A 23,557-nucleotide genomic window follows, 5' to 3' on the forward strand; every position below is an offset into this window, starting at 1 on the left:
AGGATGGGAGACCGCCAATAGGCGAAATGGGTAGTCGATGTGGGGGGTTCCTGGCGGAAGCTGCTTAAAATGGCCTTCCGGCAAGGCGCCCGTACTGGGTACCTATGAATAAGCCTTCATTAGTGTGGGTGACCACGTACCAGTTACTTAGGGCCTGCTGAAGCCTGAAGACGGAGATATGGAAGATATTTAAGGAGCACGTTGTCCACGATGGATGAACGGATGGTTGATCGGCTGACCGGCCGATGGAAAGTTTTCAGGAGCAAAGTATCTCGTATTTGGCGGCATCTGCTGAGGTTCCAGTGAATGGCTCTTGTTTCGTCCTACGTTGCTAACGTGGGACAGAAGAGGCCGTATGTACGCGTGAAAAGACTTATTCCCGCTCCGGCAGCATATGCTCGGCCTGCGGTGCAACGAAAAGTGTATCATTTCTCATGCTTCTTGAATCAACCAATTAATCGGTCAGTCGATCGATCGATCGGTCGGTCAATCAGTCACTTAGATCTCATGAATCCATCCCACGTCCTTGCCGCTGTTGTCTTGGAATAACTCGAGCATTCGTCTCAATCCGACTCGCGTTCCATCATAGACGGATTTCTCCATGTCCCTTGAATCATGACCCCTTGGTGTTCCATGAGCCTCTTGAGCCTGGATCAGGTTCTCCTTCGAGACCCGATCTATCCAAGAGCCTCATCCCCCACAGCCGATGTCCTCGCTCATCTGACTGTCCCCCTCGAGACTTGTCCGAATCTTCACAAAGTCGCCGAGCCTCTGTTGAGCTGTGAGTCATCGAACACCTTCTCTTCATTGTTGGACGTCGTTACCACAATGGGGTATCCAGCAATGCTCCTATGCTGTCCAGTCCATGCCAAGCGCCTTTCGCCACGCAGATCAACTTTCGTCACTCCTCTCTTTATCCTGTTGTTTATCCGATAAGATCTTCTCCGCCACGGTGTTGCCTTCTGGTGTCAACTCCGGGCCCGGCTCTTGATCCTCATTTTCTTGCTCTTTGATCACCATTTGCCTCAGCTCTTCGGCGTCTTGGTCAGAAAAGGCACCTTCTTGTAGAAGTCCAGAATGTCGACGTGCTTCTCCCACAATCATCTCCACCTCGCTGATCGCACCTTTGTCCCGGTTGGCTTCAGTCTCCACTCCAATATCGATCTTGGTATTTTGTTGCAGTTTTTGCGGGTCGAATCGAACAATCATCACCGACAGATTGTCTGTTGAGAACCGAGCCAATGCATGGTCGACCAGGATTTTGGACGCATCCTGTGGATCTTGCACGTGGCGGACCAAATCTACCGCTTCTTGATCGGAACAGACATCCCATAACTAAGACAGGTCAATATTTCCATCGCCAGATACGAATTCGTCCGGAGCAAACTTACCCCGTCACAAGCCAGAATCAAAAACTCATCTTGGTCGGGTTGGATGACGGTTTCGGTCGTGTAAGGATGTCCGGTGACCAAGTCTTTGAGGTATGAATCGCCCAAAGCACGCGTCACGGCCAGAACTCCATTCACCCGATTGTTCAATATCAGCCCTCCGGCTTTCGATATACGTCGACCCTCATTTTCGTCCATGCCCTTATGGTCATACGAGAGACGGAGTGCTTTTCCATTTCGACATAACACTATTCGTGCATCGCCGACATTGGCCGTGTAAAGAACCCGTTGCCGTGTAGCCTTCTGTTTGGCTTCTTGAACGGCCGCCGCTGCCGCTTCAGCAGTCGAATTGGACCGGGGCGTAGAATCTTTGGCTTCCTTCGAATTGTCGTTCTTTTCCGCTTCCTTGGCCGCCGCCGCCGCCAAAGCGGCAATGGCCTGAGATCCTGTCGCCGAGTGGTTGGTGGGTACTCGATCTTCCCATCTCAACACCGCTGTAATGGCCGTGCATCCACTGTTCTTCAATGGAAGATTCTCCAATTGCTTGTCTGCCGCCGTGTACGTCTGGTCGAGTAATTCGGGAACGGGTGTATTGGGGTACTTGCGCATCAAATCCTCCAAGATGACATGGAGTTTTTTCCCACACCATTCGGCCGCGAACGTACCGGCGTGACCATCAAATATGGCAAAATATCCATTGTCCGTCTCCATCACATGTTGTCCAGGGTCTGAAGGCACCGTCGTCAAACTGGCTCGGTCTTCTACCGACTTCTTCTGGGTGAGTGAGTTGTCGGCCGAGAGGATGGGGGCAGGAGTCCCGAGAAAGTTGTAGAGGTAGGAATGGGTATCTTCCATTGTCCGACGACACTTCTTGTTTTTGTCTTCGGTGACGCCGACCAGGAACGATGAATTGGCAGTAGGTTGCGACTCGCCGGCCGAGTTGTTGAGGGAGCCTTGCGGCACACTCAAGGCGGCATCGGTCTTGGATAGTTTCTGCATGGGGGTCTGAGGGCCGTCCTTGTCGCCGTGAATCAGGGAATTTTTAGCCTGGGTGAGGAACTCTTTGGCTTTGGCACTGCTACTCCTCCTCTTCCTCGCCTCGATGGTCGGTGAAGGCCCGCTCTCTTCTGACAGTTTTCGAGCAGGAGTCTCCGACTGGGGACTCAAGTCGTTGGTCTTGAATGAGATGTTGCCGCTGGGGGACACGGGGGCGTTGTTATTGCTATCGTTGCTGCTTCTGGAAGGTATGCTGTCCGAATCTACATCCCTTTCCTTTTTGCTTCCAAACATGCGATTGAGAAATCCCCCATGTGTGGAGGTCCTCCTCTCGGTGGTGCCCGCCAGCTTGAAGACTCCCCGAAGACGCTAGAGGCGGTACGGGGGACCGTATCGGCGGATCAGATGGGGAAGAACAGGAAAGGGTATGATGCGAGAGGTCTGGAGAATGCGCCCTGGCCACGCCCAGCAGCCGAATGGTGGCTAGGTTTCGAGGTTGTGTTCGGATGGAGGAGTTGAGATCGGTAGGACGGGTGCGTGGACGTGGGAGGAAGGTGGGATGAGAGAGTGCCGGATGGTAGTGAGGACGGTAGAGGAGAGAGGAGAGGTGTTAGGTAATGGAGTAGAGGTCCAAGAGGTATATGGATGACCAATACGGTGTTGATGAAGAGAAAGAGGGCCTGGTCACGAGTCGGGAGGGAAGAAAAGAGTCAGTTGAGGAGCGAGCAGGCAGAGGTGGATGGAGTCGTTCGAGAATGGTGGAGGTGGAGATGCGGAATGGCCACGAGTGGCTCGGTATAGGGTACGAGGAATTGGCGGTTGTAAGTAGAGAGCTGGAAGTGATCGCAGTTGGTGGTGAATATATGAGAAGGGGGTTCCTGCACTGCCTCAAGCTGTAGAGAGCGACAAACAGAAAGCCCAATTGCAACGGATGATGTCGTTGGCTGCTTTACTTTTGCCTTCGTTTGCTCCACGTTTGGAAGAACCTGAGCGATAATGGGCCAAGAGCGAACATCGAAAGGACAGGCAGGTTCGTCCGGTTGCGGGGGAGCAGGAGTGGAAGTAAAAGGGTGTTCCCCTCCCCCAAATTGACCAACTAGAAGTACCCGGGCAGATAAGCCGCAGCCATATTTGCTGCTGCTCTGCTTCCAATGTACCTATACTCTTTTGTGTACACTATCTGCCCAGATCTACAGTATCCAGGCACCAGCTACACAGAGTCGATTTCGGGTCCCTTTGCACCAACTCGCTTGACATCCAAGACCTCTCCTTAGCGAGAGCGAGCCTATTCGGCCGAGGCTGACAAACTCGACCCTCCCCGGAAAAGGAGCACCACTCGCATGCCCCCGGTGATGATTCATTCCATTCTGTTATGAGGCATTAACGCTACAGCTATTCGTCCAAAACTTCTTTAGTATTGCGACAGCAGCCGGAGGCGCAGCCAAATCATCTTCCATCTTTTCCCTCCCTTCTCCCGGAGGTTACTAGAAGGCCCAGAAAGATTCAAGCTCTCCAAAAGCTGTTGTGTATGGGCCGGCTCACTGTACCGCTACATAGAACCCCACCCAACAGTCCCGGCTGCCAACATATCCATCGCACGATATTACTTGATCCCCGATGCTTCTGGATACCCCGTTGCTTGCCACGGTATTCGGATTGCTGACTGCAGATCTTCCTGTCGTCGTCATGTCTGATGTGATGAGACCCAGAATCAATTGTCACGTGCTCGCTATCAGGATGTGTTGTCGATAAGACATCTGGAGGTCAGATATCCTTTCCTCATCTTCCCTGCTGCCGGCATTCCACCAATCTACTCAGCATTGGTTTTAGCAGCTCCTCATTATTTGGCGAGGTTCAAAAATGAATTCTGTCCACGGTACGAGATGCATTCCTTTCTCTTCAAAAAAGTAGTCTCGATACCCACACCACGGTACTCTGAGAAGTATTGTATTCCTAGTTACATGGAAGGCCAAGAATGGTTTTTCGCTAGTAATTTCGCACAAGGGGAATAGTTTTGAGAAAGAATGAGAGGAAAACCACGCTGGGTTTCCTTCATAGCTGAGAGCAAGTGGAGAAGCAGGGTTGAAGTAAAAGCAGGAGTAGACGGATCAAAAGCGCTCCATCGCCCACAAACCCTTAATTTTCAGCTGCAGTTTTCGTGTCCGTTCGAGTCAAGTATTCCACCCCCTTTTCTAACTTCATACGATATCAGAACCATATGGTCCATTATTCAACACTCCGCTTCAACTGGCATAAGCAGCCGCCGACCCAGGCGGCCCTTCAAGGTCAATCGCTGAGACTCGCCTTCTTGTTTCAGACGCATCTCGCACCAAATTGCTGAAGTACTTTCTGGCTACTTCGCTCTCGCGCTTGACTTTAGAGACGTCCTCTTTCTTTTGCTTCAGTTCTTCCACACCATGGGCTAGGTCCTCGGTCAACCGTTGAGCTGGGAAGCGGAGAACACGTCGGACTTCGGCGGCGATGCGGCTGGCATTGCTGTGTGTGTAGTCCATTTGTGCTAGAGTGGCGGACAGTTTCGTCGCAAGGCGCGGAGGCAGTGTTTGGGGGATGGTCGAGAGAATGTAGGCGACGGTGAGGATTGCTGTTGACGGGGTGAGCATGTGTACTGTCATATTGACAAGGGGCGACAGGAGCCTACCTGCGGCAACGACACCCGGCACAATCAACCTTCTCAAATTTCGACTTCCCAGAATCTTCGCCGCCCCGAAAGCGCCGTCAACCCAGCCTGCACCACCCACGGCCCTAGAACCCATTGTTCCCACGACAGTCAGCGCTAGACCGGTGCCCACCGTCTTTTCTTGTCGCTCCCATAGGCCGGTGACGTCGACGAAGTCCCAGACCTCGACATCCGTGTCAACAGATCGGACCAATGCGTCCCTTCGCCGGGAGAACATCTTGTCCGCTTGGAAATTAAGATTCTCATAGCCATCACCCACGTGCAGCAGACCAAGAGATTTAATCATGCTTACACCCTGGATGGTTCTGGTTCGACCGTAGGCTTCACAGCTGGTAACGGCTGCTGAGATCTGGTTCAACATTGCTATTCGAAGATCTTCCGCGTATTGGAATGCTGAAAAGAGGCCGGGGTACTCGATACCGAGGTTGGCTTTGCCGACATTGGCAATAGTACTGGTCAAAGTTGATCGTGTATGGTCGTAGACGTCTGTAGATGTCGAGTCGATATCCTTTTCAATCTGATCTGAGACGGCAACGCGCTGCTTCTGTTTCTCTTCGAACTCGGGTTCAAGTTCGGACAGTTCTTTCGAGACTCGGTCAAGTTCGGATTGTGCCACATCGCGATTCACCGTCGCGAGGACATTCATATCGCCTAAACAATTCATGAGGTAGGTCTTTGCCGGTGCCAGTTTCGAACGCGCCCTCTTCTCTAGCACGAATCTCCGGAGAGCACCCTCAAGAACTTCGAAATCTCGGATTTTCTCCTTGTCCTTCCCCTTTCCTTTTCCGGGCTCATCGTCACCGTCGTCATCCGGAGGGTTGGAAGGGCCGGGTCCACCTCCTCTTCCATTGGGCGGTATCGATGGTATCATGGGTATGGCATTGCTCGACACGAAATGTACCAACTCTTGCGCCTCTTTAAACGTTTGTGGGCTGAGTTTGGCGAGTTGCTCAAGAATCAATTTCTGACATCTTTCCTTATCTCGGATGTTGTCAAATCCGTTGACGACCATGAAGATATACGCTTTCTCATGTGCGGCCTGCCAGATGAATTCCTTCGCGGATAGTGTAAAATGGTTGGCCGCCGAAACGACAAACACGACAACATCGATTTCCTCTTGCCGGGCAAACACTGCTGTGGTCTTGACAGAGTCGGAGTTCAATCCAGGCGCATCAATCAACGCAATGTCAACCACCCCGTTATTCAGTAATGACTGGTCGATGGTTCTGACATCCTTGATGTAGACCTTGCATTGCATGTATCGGCCATTGTCGACGACGATCTTCTCCAACTCTTGTAGTGAGTAGGCATCATAGGTGCTTTCATCGTTTCGATCGTATATGGAATCTTTGTGAACTGCATGGACCTCCTCAAGACCGCCATTCTCTTTTGCGTCCAATACTTCACAGAAAATGCTGGTGCAAGGCTGCTGATCTTCCGGGAGAATCTTTCGTCGTAGCAGAGCGTTGCAAAAGGTTGACTTTCCCGCGTTCAGATCACCAGTGACCAGAACTTTACTGGATGTGTCCTCTATGCGGTCTCGAAGGGCCAGCAAATGCCGTACGCTTTGGCTGATCTTTCCGTCCAGCAGCGATGCAATCGACTTCTTTTCTAGCGAGTGAACGAGTTCGGCCTGTGACAATGCACCGACTTTGAGATCGAGCTTAAGAATGGAAAACTCTCGTGCAATTTGTGGCGTGATCAATCGGGGCTCCGGTGTCCTCCTCTGTTGTGCCTGTGAGCTCGACTCTCCTGTAGTGTCTTCTCCGACTGATGATCCTGCTCTTCTTGGGGCCCCCGGTCGATGTTGCCCAGCCTTCTTGAGGAAGATTTCCCGTGAGAGCTCTGCGTGATCTCTTGTGGACTGCGCTTGGGCGAGGCTGGGCCGGCCTGGCTGTTGTTCGTTCTCCGATCTCTGCACCGACGGGTAATGCGCCGGCCATTGTGCATTCATCTCTTGAAGTTGTTTCAGGAGTTCCACGGTTTGACCGATAGCTTTTGCCAGGGCGACTCGGTTTTGGTTGTAATACAGCTGGTGGACGTGGCTTGCAAGAGCACGCTTTTCGTTTTCGGACATTGTCGCGGGTCTTCCATGGATTTGAGGAGTATGCGCCGGCGTAGGCCTATCTCGTAACAATTCATCCTCCCATGCAAGCATCTCGCCACCATTTTGTTGCACATCCCCCGGCATACTCCCATAACCCGAATCATGTTCCAACTGTTCCATAAGAGCGGCAGCATGCGATGACTGTCCGCCGGTGCCGACTGTCATGTACTGGGGTCGATACGATGGAGGGTGGATCGGGGTAGGAGAGGTCATTTCGTCAGGGTCGTGCAGTTCGCGGGAGGACCCTTCGCCCGAATCGTGAGACTGACTCATGGTGGAAACAAATTCAAACAAGAAGTGCAACGGTCGATGGAAGAGACGGCGTATTCAGGTCCATAATAATAATGCTAAGAAGCGATGAAGAGTAGTGTGGTTTGATGGTTGTGAGCTCGGCCGGCAAAAATTCCAGGCTTGGTCGTTACATAACAAAGCGGGCGAAACGAGCCCGTCCCCACCGAATTCTCTGCGCAACGTCACTCCAGTGTTTACCTTCTACCTACACGAATTGTACTCTAGTTCAGAGGTCGATACCAAACATTGCAAATCCCCTGGGTCAGGAAGCTACCTCTAATAGCACACATTGCTCCCACAAGACCTATATTGCTCCTGCGGCTCAAGGGCTTGGTGTTAACAACTGCGATGAACAAGACCAAGATCGTGGGAGGAGTCGCCGGTGCTTAACTCGGTCTAATTCGACGAACCGCTAGCATTTCAATACCCAAGCAGAGTTATTCGGCTTCGAGTTGGAATGAAACGTATAGCGTTGCGCACGATGTCTCAAGCAATTCACGAACACGATCCGGGGCTCAAAAGTCCAGGAGGCTCCTCAGTCCGGAGATGATTACATAGAGGGTGCCAGCTCTATGGATGCCATGGGTACAACCGTCGGCGATAAACCAGCAGGAGGCAAAGACAGCAACAGTTACTATGGCGGCTCTTCCGCCGTGCCATTCATAGGACAGGTGTATCGAACCATTGGAATGTCGGTGACACTTTCAACAGTCACGACTCCGCGTCATATTTGCGAAAACACTTTACCATGGTCTGTCTCTGGCAATCTCTAAGTAAACACACAACCGGAAACGTTTTCGTTACTTCCTCGGCACACCATAGACAAGATAATGGGCACTTACTGGGAAAAGGTGCACCAACTGTATCCCTTCATCCACAAACGAACCTTCATGGCGAGCTTACGAACTTCTGTGGACGTCGAGGTGTGATGACAACACGCTGACGTTGTCGGTTCCCAACTTGGGTCCAAATCGTACGGACCGATCAGTGTCATTTTCCATTGCTCACTGAACATCATGCTGGCCCTGGCTATCCAGTTCATGGATATTGCTCCCAGAGATCGAAGTAGGCTTGGATATTTCCTAGCCAAAAAGGCTCGAAGTATGTGCATTCTGGATATGTTTTCCTTGGCCTTCATCCAAATCCTGTTGCTTATAGCTCAGTATTTACAATCTTTCCCGTTACCCAGTCGATGTTGGAATTGCATTGGAACTGCTTGCAACTTGGCACAAGACTTGGGTCTCCATATATAGCCATCCGAACATCCGAGACGCCTGAGCCTATTGGAAGTCGAGAAGCATCGCTGTGTAGGGTATGGATGCGTGATGCTGGACGCGGTTGTCAGCATGCCGCTTGGTCCCGGCACTTCCAAGAGCCGTTGACGACGACTTTGTGGAGTGTGGAGCAGGTCAACGAGCTGGTCACGTCGCCTTGGTGGACTTTTACATCCACGGACTCATCTTTCGGAAATCATGGTTACCATACTAACCTAGTTGCACGAAAGATCTAATGAAGTGCTCGCTGACTCGGAGAAGAGTGTAGCCGCGAAGCTCTCAAAATTTAGAAGTCCACCTCAGCACCTATAATAGGATTACCCACAAATGCCCACGGGTCTATCACTAATCTCGTTTATGCTCAAGCAACAAGCATCCGTGTTACACTCCGGGTACTTGCATATCCGAGTCCTTCTCTACCGACCAATTTCTTCCGGCAAGACTCCATGTCGGAGTGTTTATCGGGATATTGGTTGATGTACCATATGCCGCAAAGCTGAGCGTTTCTTTCAAAGCACTTGATGTTTGTCTCATTGTTCCATCGCTTTAATGAGGCTCCCAAAACTGATGCTTGAGACTCCGGTACCAAGACAAGCAAAGTTGAGAGTACAGGACAATGTCGGTCGTGATGGGTCGCACCTGTAGGCCTTTCAATCAATTTTGCTGTTCCCACATTGGTGTCCAAAAGCACTCGCCAGCTCTGCGACGAGCCTGGATATGTCTCTCAAAGTTCATGAAAACCGGGACCTACAATTTACAGTAATCCCCCTCCAGCCCAAAAAATCGGTGCACCCCGGAGTGGCAGCTTCTGGTGTACCTTCCTGCGTTCCTTCCACCACATCAGAAGTTCGACATCTTCAGGCTCCAACCTTCCAGGAATGTCCTGTCGCGCCCCAATTCCTTTCTTTTTCGACTTCTCTTTCTTCTTTTTCAACCCATCTACAGACGATGAATGAGGTCCCGCTGCCTCAGGCTCGACCGTCTACGTTTCGCTGCTTTTTCTTCTTTTTCGAGGATTCTTTCAGGTCAGTGTCGTGCTTTCTTTTCTTGGGAGCGGCCAAGACCCATGTGGGTCTGAAGGTGCAATCCGACTACGATCGACTTGGTCTCCCTATCACCGGAGAAACTAATTGAACTTGTTCGTAACTTTTGGTTCGAGTTGCGTCGGGGTGCGGGGAAAGTTTTCGCCGACCACGGTCTTGGCACCGACGTTGGAGCAAAAGAACTCCAGATGAAATCAGTGAGGAGGCTGACACATTTACATCAATGGTGATTTGCTCCTTTCACGCGTGGCGGCATCGCCAAGGTGAACATGGCTGTTCTTACTCTTTCTTTTCTTTCCAGAACCCTTAGGTCATACTCAAGAGCTGAATAATTGTAGTGGATAGCATATATGTGCTATACTGACCGATGTCTCGTCGGCCTCACAAGAAGTCCAGAAATGGGTGCCTCGAATGCAAAAGACGGCACATAAGGGTACGTCCGCTCCCATCATATCAACCCTTGTACCTCCGGACTGAGTAGCTCCTGAAGTGCGACGAAAACCACCCAATATGCATTAACTGTGGCGCGGCAGAGATGCGGTGTTCATTTTTCGACAGAAGCTCGCTTTACATCGTACCAGCTTTCTCCCATGGCCATTCACATGGAGCAGCGTCAAGCACCGTCTCGACCACTGCTTCAATACCGGCCCCAACGCCATGGCCTGAACATACCACGAGCAACCCGGAGTCATTTAACCCGTACAGCGTAAACATGACTCATCTCGAGCTCTTCAACAATCTTTTCAGCAAAGAATTTCTATCTTTTGAAGAGTCAGGGCAACCAGACATCATACCCACGGCCCTCTACACAAAACACGCTCTTACGACACCATATCTAATGCATCAAATCCTTGCAATGTCAGCCTTACAGCTAAGCACCAGGACTACGGATTCTCGTCGCTTTTACCGCGAATATGCCACAGGCCTACAAAACCGTGCTCTATCACTCTTCAACGAAAGCAAACCGGTCCTGGAAGTGACTCCGGCCAATTGCGTTCACATGTTTCTGTTCTCGTCCTTGATTGGCGTCCATCTGCTGTGCGACACATTGCATTATCAAAGAGACAGCCTTGAAGGGTTCATCGATAGATTCACATATTGTCTAAGCGTTTATCGTGGTGTGTTGGCCGTCATCGACCAAAGCTGGCATCTCCTACGTGAGACGGAGCTGGGACCTCGTCTTAAATTGTCCCGAGTCCTGACGGAGCCGACGGATGCGAGTGGATCGGAATGTGATACACTCCGGGATCTGGTCAATGTTGCAGATGGAACCCCGTCCTCGCGAAAGGCATATCGCGAGTCAGTACTGCATCTTCAGCAGGTGTTCGATGCGCAACGCGCAGCTTCGGGAAACAAAACTCGAATACCTGTGATATTTGCATGGCCGATACTTGTCTCACCCGACTACGTAGATTTGCTCCGCCAACGACAAGCGGAAGCCCTTGTCATCCTCGCCCACTATGCTGTGCTATTGCATCGTGGCCGGAATTTGTGGCTGATCGGCGAGGGTGGCCAGTTCCTAATTGAGTCCATTTGTGGAAGCCTGGGCTCTGACTGGCAGGAATGGTTGAAGTTTCCAAAAGCAGCTCTCCAAGAAGAGGGCTTGACTGCTTGAGAGCCAGGGCTTGCACATCACTTGCCACTTTCTGTGTCCAAAAGGCTTTTTTGTTTGATAAATTGTCGTGGAACTTTGACATGGAACAATAGATCAAAACATCAGGACCTGTGGATCGTAAGTACGTGGAGATAACCACCATCCTTCTTCCAATCTCGCAGAACAGAATGTTGCTGCCTAATAAGTTTCTTGGGGCATGAAGCAGGAGGTCACAGCGCTGGTTCATATACGTGTACACTAATACCAAAACTGGCGCATACACGTACACTAAATTCCTAGCGACAAGGCTGTGGGACGTTGACCAAGGACCAGCTGTGGATCTGTTAATTGAGGTTGTTTCCAACATCAGTCCTGCGGTAAGCAGTCACACATACATATACTCTCTACTTTTATCTCAACTGAAGCCGCCGCTAACTACGTACCAGGTCTTTCTCTAAGTCCGAGTAAACTGACTCTCAGCGAGACGGTTTTCCTCTCAACAAATCAACGTGGATCGTCTGTTTGAGTCTCAAAGTCCTGGTTCACCACCATTCTCTCCCGGCACATGAACACATAAGACAATCATGGCCCAACTCAAGCCTCTCGATGGAAAAGACGTCTACCTCTGGAAATACCTTCCTTCAATGCCGGCCGCAATTATATTCGTCCTGTTATTCACAGGTGTTACCAGCGCTCACTGCTGGCGCACGGTTAGGACGCGGTCCTGGTTCTGCATCGCCTTTGCTGTTGGTGGATTGTGTATGTTGTATTCCCACATTTCTCTGCTCAGCCCTTACCAGCGAACCGGCCGAAGGATTTGATTTACCTAGAAACCGGCATTTATTCTTGCTAACCCTTCTTTTTTTTCCCTCCAAGTTCAAATCATCGGCTATGGCACCCGCGTATTTTCTCACTACCACACCGATCAAATCGCGCCCTACGCAATCCAAAGCAGTTTCATCCTCCTCGCGCCCGCCTTCTACGCTGCGTCCATCTACATGGTGCTCGCACGTCTCGTTCGCAGCGTGCACGGCGAGCGCTTCTCCATCGTCCGCCCCACGAGGATGACCAAGCTATTCGTCTCCGGCGATATCCTCTCGCTATCCGTGCAGGCGAACGGTGCCGGGTTGACGGTAGACGAGAAGAATCAAGAATTGGGGGAATATATCGTCATCGTTGGCTTGTTTATCCAGTTGATCGTGTTTGGATTCTTCGTCGTCGCGGCGTTAGTATTCCACATGAGGATGCGGAGATATGTCGCTAAAGAGCCCGAGTTGAGGCTGGATGTCCCGTGGAGACAAGGATTGAAGATGCTCTACGCCTGCAGTGTGTTGATCATCGTCAGATCGGTCTTCCGGATCATTGAGTATATGATGGGCACGGATGCGTATTTGCTATCACATGAGTGGCCAATGTACGTCTTCGATGCTGTGCTCATGTGGACTGTTCAGGTGATTTTCTTTGGTTGGTTCCCGGACAAATTGCGGCTGAGGCCAGGCGGCAGTGGTGAGGATGGGCATGTGCTTGTGGGAAATGAGTCGCCAATAAGGTAGCGCAAGTACTTCGATGAGACTTTGCGGACCATGCGATAGCGATCGTGGATGTTGCTGTGGGTGTTTTTATGTTGGATAAACGATGGTTTAATGTATACTCCAATTTTTGGCTGCACAAGTGCTGTAGCCGTACCTGTTCGCGGCAGTGGTCGCTTTGAACTGTACAATACCCACCAGCATAGATGGTATTAGGCCACGGAGGATGTCAATCGACGGCGGCAACTTGAGATGTATTTAATGCTCTGTCTTCTATTGTCTTGTTGCACTCCCGAGGATCTCTTTATAGACGTTTCGGAAGCCTCGTTGTCGTGCAGAGCAACCGTTAGGAATGCCGTTGTCTATGGAAACTCTCTAAGAGCGTGTTCTCAGTTGTGGAGTCCGTGTATGGCAGCTCCGTGTTCGACAACATGCCTCGCGCTACTAATCGTCAGCATCTCTCCTGGTATTCAACGTACGTAATCCGAATGGATAAAGGCAAAGGTGCCACATCCAGCCTGAAACTCGACGGTCAAGCTCATGCGCAAGACTTCATCACTAGTTGACGGTGTTACGAAACTTCATTGGGTGGCAGGTCCATCTCAAAAGGTCATCTTGGCTGGTGTCTTAATATGGTATGTGGACCTAAGGACGATGTCCATGTTACAGTTGCAGTGCTGGAACATGGTGTCACACCCCAGAATAATTATCCCTCGTAGATTCGACAAGCTCGTAATGCCCTGGGTTATATAATCGGGGGCGACTCTGCCGGAGGAAATCTTTCTTTGGAGTTACCGTCGCATCTCATGCATCCAACGGACACTTCAACGACGTCGTTTCACGAGAAGACTGGCATCGATATGCTATCACCGAGGGGTAATTGGCGCGAATTCTTGCAGCTTCAAGATTCAATTACCGAGCTAATTCAACGCTGTCAGAACGATCAGGAGTCCATTTTGGCGTCGGCCATCCAACCGCGGCTTTTTCCACTGCTAAGACCGTGTTAGTCGGCGACAGAACGCTTAGTAATCGAATCATACCTTTGGCACAAAACTCGGGGACGGAATGATGATGAATTTCAATCTTATTGCGTGGAGGAGTTGATGACTAGTGAAGAGTGTCACTCAGGAGTTCGTCCATGATCTCTCCTAGCTGATATCTTGCACAGACAACCTAACGGGTTGCAGGAACAAGTTTCTTCCAATTTGTGTGCTGTGAAAGCCCTTCTAGTCAGAAGAAACGGACTATTCAGTGCTCCATCGAGCTTTGGCCTGTGATTCTGGAGTACGATTTGCTCAGCTGTCATGCCTTGAATGAATTTGGCACCCGCTTTCGCTGCATCTGGGAGGAAGGTAACTCTGGGTCTCTTTTTGCCCGTGCACGTTGCAGGGAATGTGTCTAACTCAACCCAGCCTAAACCCGAAAATAGTCGGGTGCTCAGGTCGGGTTAACTTTACCCGCTGCGTAGCCTAATTATTTAGGGACATATTAAGAACACAAAAGATACGCGGAAGAGTACCTAAAGCATAGGCGGGAGAGTGTCTGGAATGTAGGCGGTAAGTGCCTCGAAGGCGCCAAGGCCGAAATGCGCTAATCGAGTTGGCGATTCTGCTTAATCCATGGCGCCAAATCAATCAGCCAAAAGAACACTCACCCACCCGACAAAAGGACGCCAAGTCTATCAGCCACGCAAAGTAAAGAAGGCATAGCCCCCGGATACATAATGACCATTTGCCAGCTTATTGACTTTATATTGACAGCCTTATCACCCAATATTATCCAGATTCACGTAGCTGCACAACTCATGTGCTCAAACGACTAGGCAATTCTGGACTGGGCCAAATATGAGGGCGAAATACTTGATCTCTTCATCATCCAGAACAAAACTCTGAATCAGGTTATGGCGCATATGAAGGAAAAGCACAATTTCCAAGCGACGTATGTCACCCCATTCTACATATTGAGACACTGCGTCATGAGGCTGACACACGAACATGACAGCGAGAGGCAGTACAAATACAGGTTTCCAAATCTTAAGAACGTGAAAGCCAAGGAGTGGATTTGGTTTGATCAGGAGATGCAGCGTCGAGCCGCAGTTGGCAAGGAGTCTGAGCCCTGCCTTTATGGCAGACCGCTGCCGCCCGACCGTGTTGTTCGCGAAGTAGCCCGCCACCAAAACAAAGTATATACCGCAATGCCCTTACATCGTGAGTACACCAACACGGAATTCCCACGCAGTCTGCTAATTTGATCGTAGAGGTGCCAAATCCGTCTCCCCAAAGGATATCCGTCCGGACTCCACCACCAATGACTGCAATTGCTTCAGGACCGAATTTCAATCGTCTAGACGACCTCGTAGGCAGCCACGTAGACTCTTGTGCTCCTCAAGCATCTGTCCGGGAATCATCAACTGAGCAAGCTTCCGTCGAGGTGGCGGTCGCGCAGGAACGGGCTAGTTGAGCTCGATGTTGCTATGGAAACGGAGCCTGAGATTCAGGACAACCTTTGTAGGATATATCGATGCGTACCTGGATGACGAGCTAACAATCTTATTAGCCCATCTTAATCTATCACGTGTGTTGGACATTGATGGCGACTTCAACTGGGCGACGGCAAATCCTCTCTCTTCAGGGATGATAACGGAACGAACCCCTATCTTCAGCGTTAGTAGCACTCCAGGACGGCAACTTGCAGAACAGAGGCTGTCTCCATTTTCTCAATTTGTCAACCTTGAGATTTTCGACACTCGTCCTGGTTTTCAACTCATGACCAATTTGCCGTGGTTTCGGCTTCAGTCCGTGCTCGAGCAACCAGGTATGATTACCCCACGATTCTTCAGCCTGTTCCCCGACACTAACCGTACGCTTAGAATACATGTTCTTGCAGGCATCTCCTGCGCTAGACGGAGTCCCATCGATCCCATCAAGCAGTTCTAATTGCCTTCCGACTGAGGCCAGGCGAGGTATTCTATCGAATTTGCTCGGCTCAAAATTGGAAGTCCAGCTTCTAGAAAATGTCCCCCAGGTGACAAGCAAACTCCAACGGCTCGTGCCCGAAAGATATGAAGGGGAACTGTCCGAAAAAGTTGGCCAACTCCTCAATCCACGCTCGACAAGCCATTCCAGCCTCTGGTTTCTCTTCGGACTGGCAGCGTACTTTGTGTCCAACAATACTCTAGGGGATATTCGGACGGACGCCTTTCTGACATGGGTGATTGATCAGAAATACACGGACTCCCTGGAACGATTGCTCCAGATCAATACACCAACAACCCAGGCTGCTACAGAGGAACAAATAGGGTCAAATTGCTCCATCACCTTGTTAGAGGGAACCACTTCGAGCTGGCTCAAACGCTTGTCGAGAACGGAGTATCCGTGGACAGCTGGTCAGATAACGTAACTCTTCTTTACGACGCGGCAAAACGCGGAATGGTTCGCAGCGTCAGATTTCTACTCGACCTTGGCGCCAACGTCAATACCGTTGTGTATGCAAAACGAAGCAAACACCGCGCTTGGAATAGCGGTCGCCAGAAAGAATACAGAGATTGTGGCCCTGCTCCTGGAACATGATGCAAGCACTTCATACGAAGTGGCAGGGATAGATCTTCTGGAGTGGCCTTCGTTAAATTGGCGGAACATCTACAGTCTTCTAAAGGAAAAGATCGGGTCCGTTGCTGTAGGCGCCACTATCGGAGACTTGGTCGATGCAACGAACCAAAGTAGTCATTCCCTTCATGCGTACATACATAATCACCGAGGACGAATTACAAAGCACCAATTCGAGCGGGCGCTGGAAGAATCAATTCGGCTGGAGCATCTCACGGCCACAGTCACACTATTGCAACACGGAGTCAGCCTAGACTGCCACACCTTGGACAGAAGACCTCTTGGACAGCTTTGAATTTAAAACGACCTCGCCAGGTTTGCGACGTCCTGATAGGGTTCAAAGCAGAAGTTAACGTGCCTGGTATTCTCAGGAGAGTCATCCTGAAGGGCGACTTTCAACTCCTACAAACGTTCGTGAATTCCGGGGTAAACCTCGAGGAGCAAGGCATGGAAGCCTTGGTCGAATCAGCAGGTCTGGGCAACACAACGTCAGCCGCCTTTCTACTGCATTCCGGAGTAGATATCAATACTCCTGGACTAGAAATGAATCCTCTTCAAACGGCTGCCGAGGAGGGATGTTTGGAGATGGTTGAGTTCCTCCTCTCATATGGCGCGGACATAAACGCACCAGCCTATATGAGGAATGGACGCACCGCATTGCAATCACCAACTACATGTGGTGCAGCATGGAATTAGACGAAGAAGAAGAAGACGGTTATCTTTGGGAACCCAGAACACCAACTCAGCTAGCAGCGCAGTACGGACGCCTTAAAATGGTGAGAATGCTCCTTGACCATGGCGCCGACATCAACGAGGCCCCGGCGTATCGATTTGGGCGGACCGCGCTTCAAGCTGCCGTGTCCACAGAAGACATGGAGCTCGTACAATTCCTTCTTGAGAAAGGCGCAGACGTCAATGCGAAGCCGGCTATTCATGGCGGAATAACTGCCCTACAAGGTGCTACCGTATCCGGCAACATCATGCTAGCCAAATTACTTCTCGACAAAGGCGCTCATGTCAATGCAGCGCCTTCTTTTTCTGAGGGCCGATATGCCATCGAGGGTGCTGCTGAGCATGGCCGTTTGGACATGGGCCTGTTCCTTCTGAATGCTGGGGCGGTGGGCAATGTGTTCCGTGGAACGGGGTTCAAATACGCCATTAAACTTGCGGAGGAGAACGGTCATTTTGCAATTGCAAATCTCTTGAAAAATGTGACTAAGGTTCAGGAATGAAGTGTGCTACGGCGTAGCAGGGCATCAAAGGGGATTCACTATCCGCGCCTTTTGTATTGCATGCTCCTTCGGAACCAATGGCAGATTTTTGTACTTTTGCACACCGTGGCGGTTTTTGTGGCAATAGAGTCACCCTGTGCCGCTATGCGTTCAAAAGTACAAGTTTTCACCCATAAAGAGATCTTCCGCGAAAGCATTCGACGTCAAATTCGAAGCTACTTCATCACGTTCCCCTCTGTCGACGAGTTGAAGCTTGTGAAATCCTCCGTCGCCCCGCAACCGAGTCATGACGCAGGACTGCACGCCTCCGCAGCAAAGTCGCGAACAAGAGCTGGCATACGTTGGCTCATGGGCTGAGCGGTCTGATCTCAACCAACAGAGCGGTTCGGGTTGTATGAACTCAGATTCATCCGGTCGTACGAGCGACAGAAGTATGTCCAAGCCTGCCCTGACGAAATCGAGTGCTATCCTCACCGTCCAACAGGCGACAAGAGTGCGCCACGTACCGAAGAAACCAATCAAAATGGGCTCAATGACAAAGGACGACGAGCGTGGCCAGGAGCACGCTCCGCTGGAGCGACACATCACTCAGGTAGTGTCGGAAGACGTTGGTTCCCGGGAAAAGGATCTTGAAATGCCGATCCTTCCGACCCTGGAGCCCCGACGATTGAGAGAGTGCAAGCAGACCATATCAATGTTTGAACAGACTCTTGGGCCTTTCGCTTCAAGCTGGGCTACTTCTCATTCTCTCGGCTGGCTTTTGGATAATCGCTGGATCTAGGCCAAAATAGTCTTTAAGGCCTAACGTGAAGCATTAGGACAAGTGGCTCAAAATTCAACCACCTTCCCGCCATCGTACTATTCGCATTGAGATTAAGCAGGTCTTCTATAAATCTTTCTACGTTGTTGGTATATTGCTCGCGTTAAGAAGAGTATTAACCCTTAGTGATGTTTCCTCTACGCCTAAACTACCTCCTGTCTGAATACTTGTGATGATTATATAAGGCAGGCGCGGTCCACATACAGTCCACACATAGACAAATATAAAAATATTAAGAAAATAAAAGGCCCCCTCCTATAGTCCATCTCTAACGAACTTATAGATGGGGCGCCGCAGCCAGTGAAAGCTTCAGCCACACAAGTTCAAATGCAGAAGAGTTTGAATCAGTGACCTCCCAACGTGAACAAGACGACATCATCAACAATCACTGGCTGGAGCATTACGTTTACCCATCTAGGGCACCTAGAAAGCTAGGCCGGACAACCCTCTTACCTTACCTATGATCGAACACGAGTAAGGCCCCTCAATTCTATCGGTTCGACTGTAAGCCGAATGTTTTACCACTCGGTTACGTCCTTGATAGGTCAACCACGATTTGGTGTCAATTTTGAAACAGTTTCTGGCGGAATAAAATATAAACCTAAATTTTTTTTGGTTTTTTCTTTTTTTAAATTTTGGAATTACCTGGTTGTGGCTTGGCGTTGTGTGACGACGCCAAGAGCGAAGCGCTGGCCAGTCACGTAAGCCTATGGCTTATCGTTATCACGTGATAAAATAGCTTGGCATAGTCACGTGGGCACGTGGGCATTCCCCTTGCCGCACCGTCATCGGATCCAATTCGTGGACCATGTGGCCGGGGAGGCACTCTACTCGATATCGACATGATCCATGGATTGGATCCGATGAAATCTCGTGGACCACCTCAGACAAGCCCTTACTGATCGCGCTCGAGATGGTTCGTAACCGAGCGTGAATGGACGAGCCTCGATGTTCACGGATTGGATCCGATGGGTCGTGGTATTTCATCGGATCCAATTTGTGGACCACCTGGGGGCGGGGAGGTGCACACCACCTTTTGCTATTCTGTGCACTCTTTTCGCAACATTGAATCGCCAAAATCTCAACAACGAGTGGTCTGACAATACTGAAACTCTTAACATAGCTGCTATGTAGCCTTTAAAATTGGATCAACCAAAAAATTCGAGTTTTTCTACGTCGCTGTAAGGTAAAGAGAGAAGTGGGAAAAAGTTGCGTTTCGTTCGCTAAATGGTACGACGTACCATTTTTAAAAGGGCGTATCACTACTCCATAATGGCACTTATTTTACCACCATTCCGCAAGCATATATGAGTGATGTGAAAGCTGAAAACATGTTTGCTTACTAGCTGAGCATTTCTGTACACGATATCGTAAAAATACGAGTCTTTTATGCAGTGTTTGTGGCATTCTGCGGGGGTATTGTAGCTGGTGTACAGAATAGCCGCGGCCGATATCTGCTTGGCATTATCACGTGAAGAAGTTGGCTTGGCAATATCGCACCTTGCACCCTTTTCTATTTAAGTCTTGTTAGATAGAACAACAACGCATTCCCTCATCTCTTCTCTAGACTCCACAGTCGATCAATCCTCATCGACTTCGAATACCAAGCTGTGCTGCGAGGGGTGGAGCGGCGTGGTTCAGCGTGGTTTTCGATAATTTTACCCGTTTAAAAGACCCGACTGCAAATCGACCTCCATTTTCGGCCAGTGTACTTGCCAACTAAACGCGCCAATCACTTGCCTGGACTAACGAAGCTCGGGCCACGCCCTTCAACTGGAAGCCCATTCCTAACAAAAGCTTTTCTTCTATTGTTGGTCGTTAAACCTTTTGTCCCTCTGCCTCCACTGCTACACCTCCTTCCTAAGCCTGCTGCTGCTGCGTTTCACTCTGCTTGATACGCCTACGTCCCGCCGTCCTATTAACCGCCATGGACGACCCCAAGCAAGCCAGTCACAGCAAGCTCGCAATCGACGAGATAAACGAATGGGATGCAGACGACCTACTCAAATGGATCGAACAAGAGCGACGAGGACTGCTAGAAGGCGAAGATCTTGAGAAATTTAGAACCGCAAAGATCAACAAGAATATCCTTGTGAATCATGCTGGCGACATGAGGTTCTTCAGAAATGAATGCGAGCTGCCAGTTGGGATTAGCAAGAGTCTCGCGATGCTGGCGAGCGAGGTCGCGAAAGGGAAGACCGCTAGTACGCCCACTGACCACGCTTCTTTACCGTTCTCTTCACACTAATCCATCTTCCATCTCATCGCAGGCCTCGAGACGAGAAAGAGAAAGCATGCACCCGAGATGGCTCCTTCGCCAAAGAGAACCCGAGTCGACAATGGTGGCCTGATAATCAACGGCGAACTGGAGTACTTCCGATCTGGAGCGATGGATTTTCCCGATCTTCTGCAGAGAGAGGGTCAGGCTTACTTCGATCGTACCGGCTACATCTCCAAGTTGGACGAACTCGACGAGTTCATGCTTTTCTGCCGCCCAAGTCGGTTCGGCAAAACACTAACAATAAGGATGCTGAATCATTTCCACGGCCTTCAGTATGCAGATGAACATCGATGGCTGTATAAGGTACGCAACTGTATCCTTAATTACCTTAATGTGAGAACTTACCTCTTTTTCAATCGTTCTAGAGTCTCGATGTGCAAAAAGATATCGATGAAAGAAAAGTGATCCCCGGAAAGTACTTCGTCTTGAAATTCGACTTTTCCATAATCAACGCCAGCCCAGACCTTACGGAGGCGAATAAGGCACTCGTAAAGTCCTTGAACTGGGCCATCGAGGACTTCTATGACCAATATGCTGCATACTTGGGCGGAAACTTTACTGATCTGTGTCAACTTATTGACAGTGAAGACCCCAACTCCAGTCTTGAGAATTGTGCCATGGTAGTTCGAAATGCGATTGAGCAGGACGACCGACTTGCCGGTATTGAAAGGATCTACGTGCTCGTTGATGAGTACGATGCTTTTCCCAACAACTACATCAAACCACCCAAGACCGTCCGAGAACCCGGGGTCGATTGGGATGATACACAAGTCGGACGTACTCTCAAATCTTTCTGGTCTACGATGAAGTCATTGTGCGCAGAGGGGGACATCCGAAGGATTTTCATCACGGGGATCTCACCGCTCTCCTTATCCAGTCTGGGCAGTGCGTTCAATGTGACAAAAAATGTGTCATTCAATAAGAATCTGGCCGGGCTTTGTGGTTTGACATACTCGGACTTGGAAGACGCCCTAAAAGGAATCTACGAAGATCCTGAAGTCTACAACGGTTTTCTTTCAGAAATGACTAAATTTTTCAACGGATATCATTTCTGTAAAGATAAAACGGTCGAAACTGTTTACAACACGGAGACGTGCTTAGCATATCTTCAGTGTCGTATCGACGGAGACACACCAGAGACTCGAGACCCGGAAAACTCCGAAGTATCCGAACAGTTTCTTAGATTATCTGTTGGCGCAGCGCCAGTGATAAGAGACTTGCAAAACGCACTGAAATGGGACGAAAAAGGGAACTTTACGCCTCTCGAATACTTCAATTTCGAATTCGAACTTACGCTTCGAGACATAGTAAGTCAATATCTTAGCCCAGTTCCTCTTTATACTAACTTACATCTCTTCTAGAGTGAGGTTGGAGATGGTTCCTCGTGGCGTTCACTACTCGTCTATTTCGGCGGCCTTACGTTTCACCCTAAAAAGCCGACAACGCAGCTTAAGATACCGAATAGAGTTGCGGCGGATCGTATCGCTCTCGCGATTCTCAAAAAGTATAATCTACACAACTCTCTCGAAGAAGCACTGCTGTACCTCGTTAAGTACGGAGAACTTGAACCAACGTTGAGTTGTTATCGAGAGTTGATGGTGCAACGGGACATCACCGCCGAAGATCTTACCAAAAAGAGTGAAGAACACCATCGAGATAGTGTCTATTTCTGCCTTCTAGGAAGCCGTTTTGCTTCACGGCCAGAGGTCAAAGTGACAAAGGTAAATCCCATTGCTCACGACTAGCTAGATAATATCTAACGTCTCGTGTAGCAAGACGGAACAAACGGTCGCATCGATCTTCTCGTCCAGATTCCCGGACGGCTGATAGTTACCGAATGGAATTTCTATCGAATCGACTACCTGAATATAAATGCTAGCGACAGCATCGCTAAAGCACACGAGCTTCATCAGTACAAACTCAACAGAATCCTTACGCTTGAATTCGCGCCTTGGGACAACCACCACCACGGAACGATTAAGTCTCAGGTTATGGAAAAGGACGGCCCGCAGCTAAGGGATTATATCAGGAGCGCCGATGTGCGGCGACGTGTGAAAGAAGAAAGCCTTGAGTTGCAGGCACACCTTGTCATCGTTGTCGGGTCACGTCATATCTTGTTGTGGGATATAGACGAGGATGGAAACTTGGCTGCCGAGCCTCGTCTCGTATAATATACCTAACAGATCGAAAGTGTAGGATGGTCGAGGGCATTGTCATGGAAAGGTGCCGTCTCCAACGTAGAATGGCAGGAAAGGCGAAGGTATAGGGAGGTTGGACGCTCGAGTCTCACCGGAAGAGCGAAACATCCGGCATTTTACTCTCTAGACATGATTTGTAATGGCTGCTCCTTCGCCTTCCATTGCGACCGTCCCAATAGTACCTCGCAATGCTGCAGCACCGTGGTGAGCGAATGGGCGTGGCCGAGAAATGGACGCTCCCAAGCATGAGGAAGGATGGATCGCGGCGTCGCCGAGTCACGAAGAGTGCATAACCGGCCGTGGCATCGCAATGGCGGCGGGCGCGCGATTACCCCTTCGTGAAAAGCAGGCTTTCTCGTTAGCTCCTAGTTTGTATGTCAAGGCCGTACTATACACGCCGGAAGTGGCAATAGCCAACAGGCCGAGCAGGATTGAAAGAGGCCGCATCTTGATCGTTGCGGGCAGCAGGAAGATCTTCAGATTCATCAGAATCAATGGGGA

General features: G+C 50.1%; 6 protein-coding genes across 6 annotated transcripts; 4 read left to right on the top strand and 2 right to left on the bottom strand.

Annotated features, from left to right (window-relative positions):
* Positions 1-891: 891 nt before the first annotated feature.
* Positions 892-2,678, bottom strand: Z518_03426 (uncharacterized protein; the record flags this gene model as incomplete). The annotated part of the gene is made up of 2 exons (XM_013420451.1): positions 892-1,335; positions 1,392-2,678. 2 exons carry the CDS (start codon positions 2,676-2,678, stop codon positions 892-894), a joined length of 1,731 nt encoding a protein of 576 aa, XP_013275905.1.
* A 1,949-nt stretch (positions 2,679-4,627) lies between these two features.
* Z518_03427 (uncharacterized protein) lies at positions 4,628-7,402 on the bottom strand (the record flags this gene model as incomplete). The annotated part of the gene is made up of 2 exons (XM_013420452.1): positions 4,628-4,986; positions 5,044-7,402. The coding sequence occupies 2 exons, from the start codon at positions 7,400-7,402 to the stop codon at positions 4,628-4,630; spliced, it is 2,718 nt and encodes a 905-aa protein (XP_013275906.1).
* Positions 7,403-10,208: 2,806 nt separating this feature from the next.
* Positions 10,209-11,412, top strand: Z518_03428 (uncharacterized protein; the record flags this gene model as incomplete). The annotated part of the gene is made up of 2 exons (XM_013420453.1): positions 10,209-10,230; positions 10,331-11,412. The coding sequence occupies 2 exons, from the start codon at positions 10,209-10,211 to the stop codon at positions 11,410-11,412; spliced, it is 1,104 nt and encodes a 367-aa protein (XP_013275907.1).
* Positions 11,413-11,975: 563 nt separating this feature from the next.
* Z518_03429 (uncharacterized protein) lies at positions 11,976-12,944 on the top strand (the record flags this gene model as incomplete). Its single annotated transcript, XM_013420454.1, has 2 exons — positions 11,976-12,150; positions 12,268-12,944. The coding sequence occupies 2 exons, from the start codon at positions 11,976-11,978 to the stop codon at positions 12,942-12,944; spliced, it is 852 nt and encodes a 283-aa protein (XP_013275908.1).
* Positions 12,945-15,685: 2,741 nt separating this feature from the next.
* Positions 15,686-18,538, top strand: Z518_03430 (uncharacterized protein; the record flags this gene model as incomplete). The annotated part of the gene is made up of 6 exons (XM_013420455.1): positions 15,686-15,734; positions 15,790-16,305; positions 16,360-16,657; positions 16,750-17,204; positions 17,276-17,736; positions 18,053-18,538. The coding sequence occupies 6 exons, from the start codon at positions 15,686-15,688 to the stop codon at positions 18,536-18,538; spliced, it is 2,265 nt and encodes a 754-aa protein (XP_013275909.1).
* Positions 18,539-20,504: 1,966 nt separating this feature from the next.
* On the top strand, positions 20,505-22,603 carry Z518_03431 (uncharacterized protein; the record flags this gene model as incomplete). Its single annotated transcript, XM_013420456.1, has 4 exons — positions 20,505-20,781; positions 20,848-21,161; positions 21,224-22,165; positions 22,220-22,603. The coding sequence occupies 4 exons, from the start codon at positions 20,505-20,507 to the stop codon at positions 22,601-22,603; spliced, it is 1,917 nt and encodes a 638-aa protein (XP_013275910.1).
* Positions 22,604-23,557: the final 954 nt, after the last annotated feature.

This window comes from Rhinocladiella mackenziei (assembly GCF_000835555.1).
Source record: "Rhinocladiella mackenziei CBS 650.93 unplaced genomic scaffold supercont1.2, whole genome shotgun sequence".
NCBI lineage: Eukaryota > Fungi > Ascomycota > Eurotiomycetes > Chaetothyriales > Herpotrichiellaceae > Rhinocladiella > Rhinocladiella mackenziei.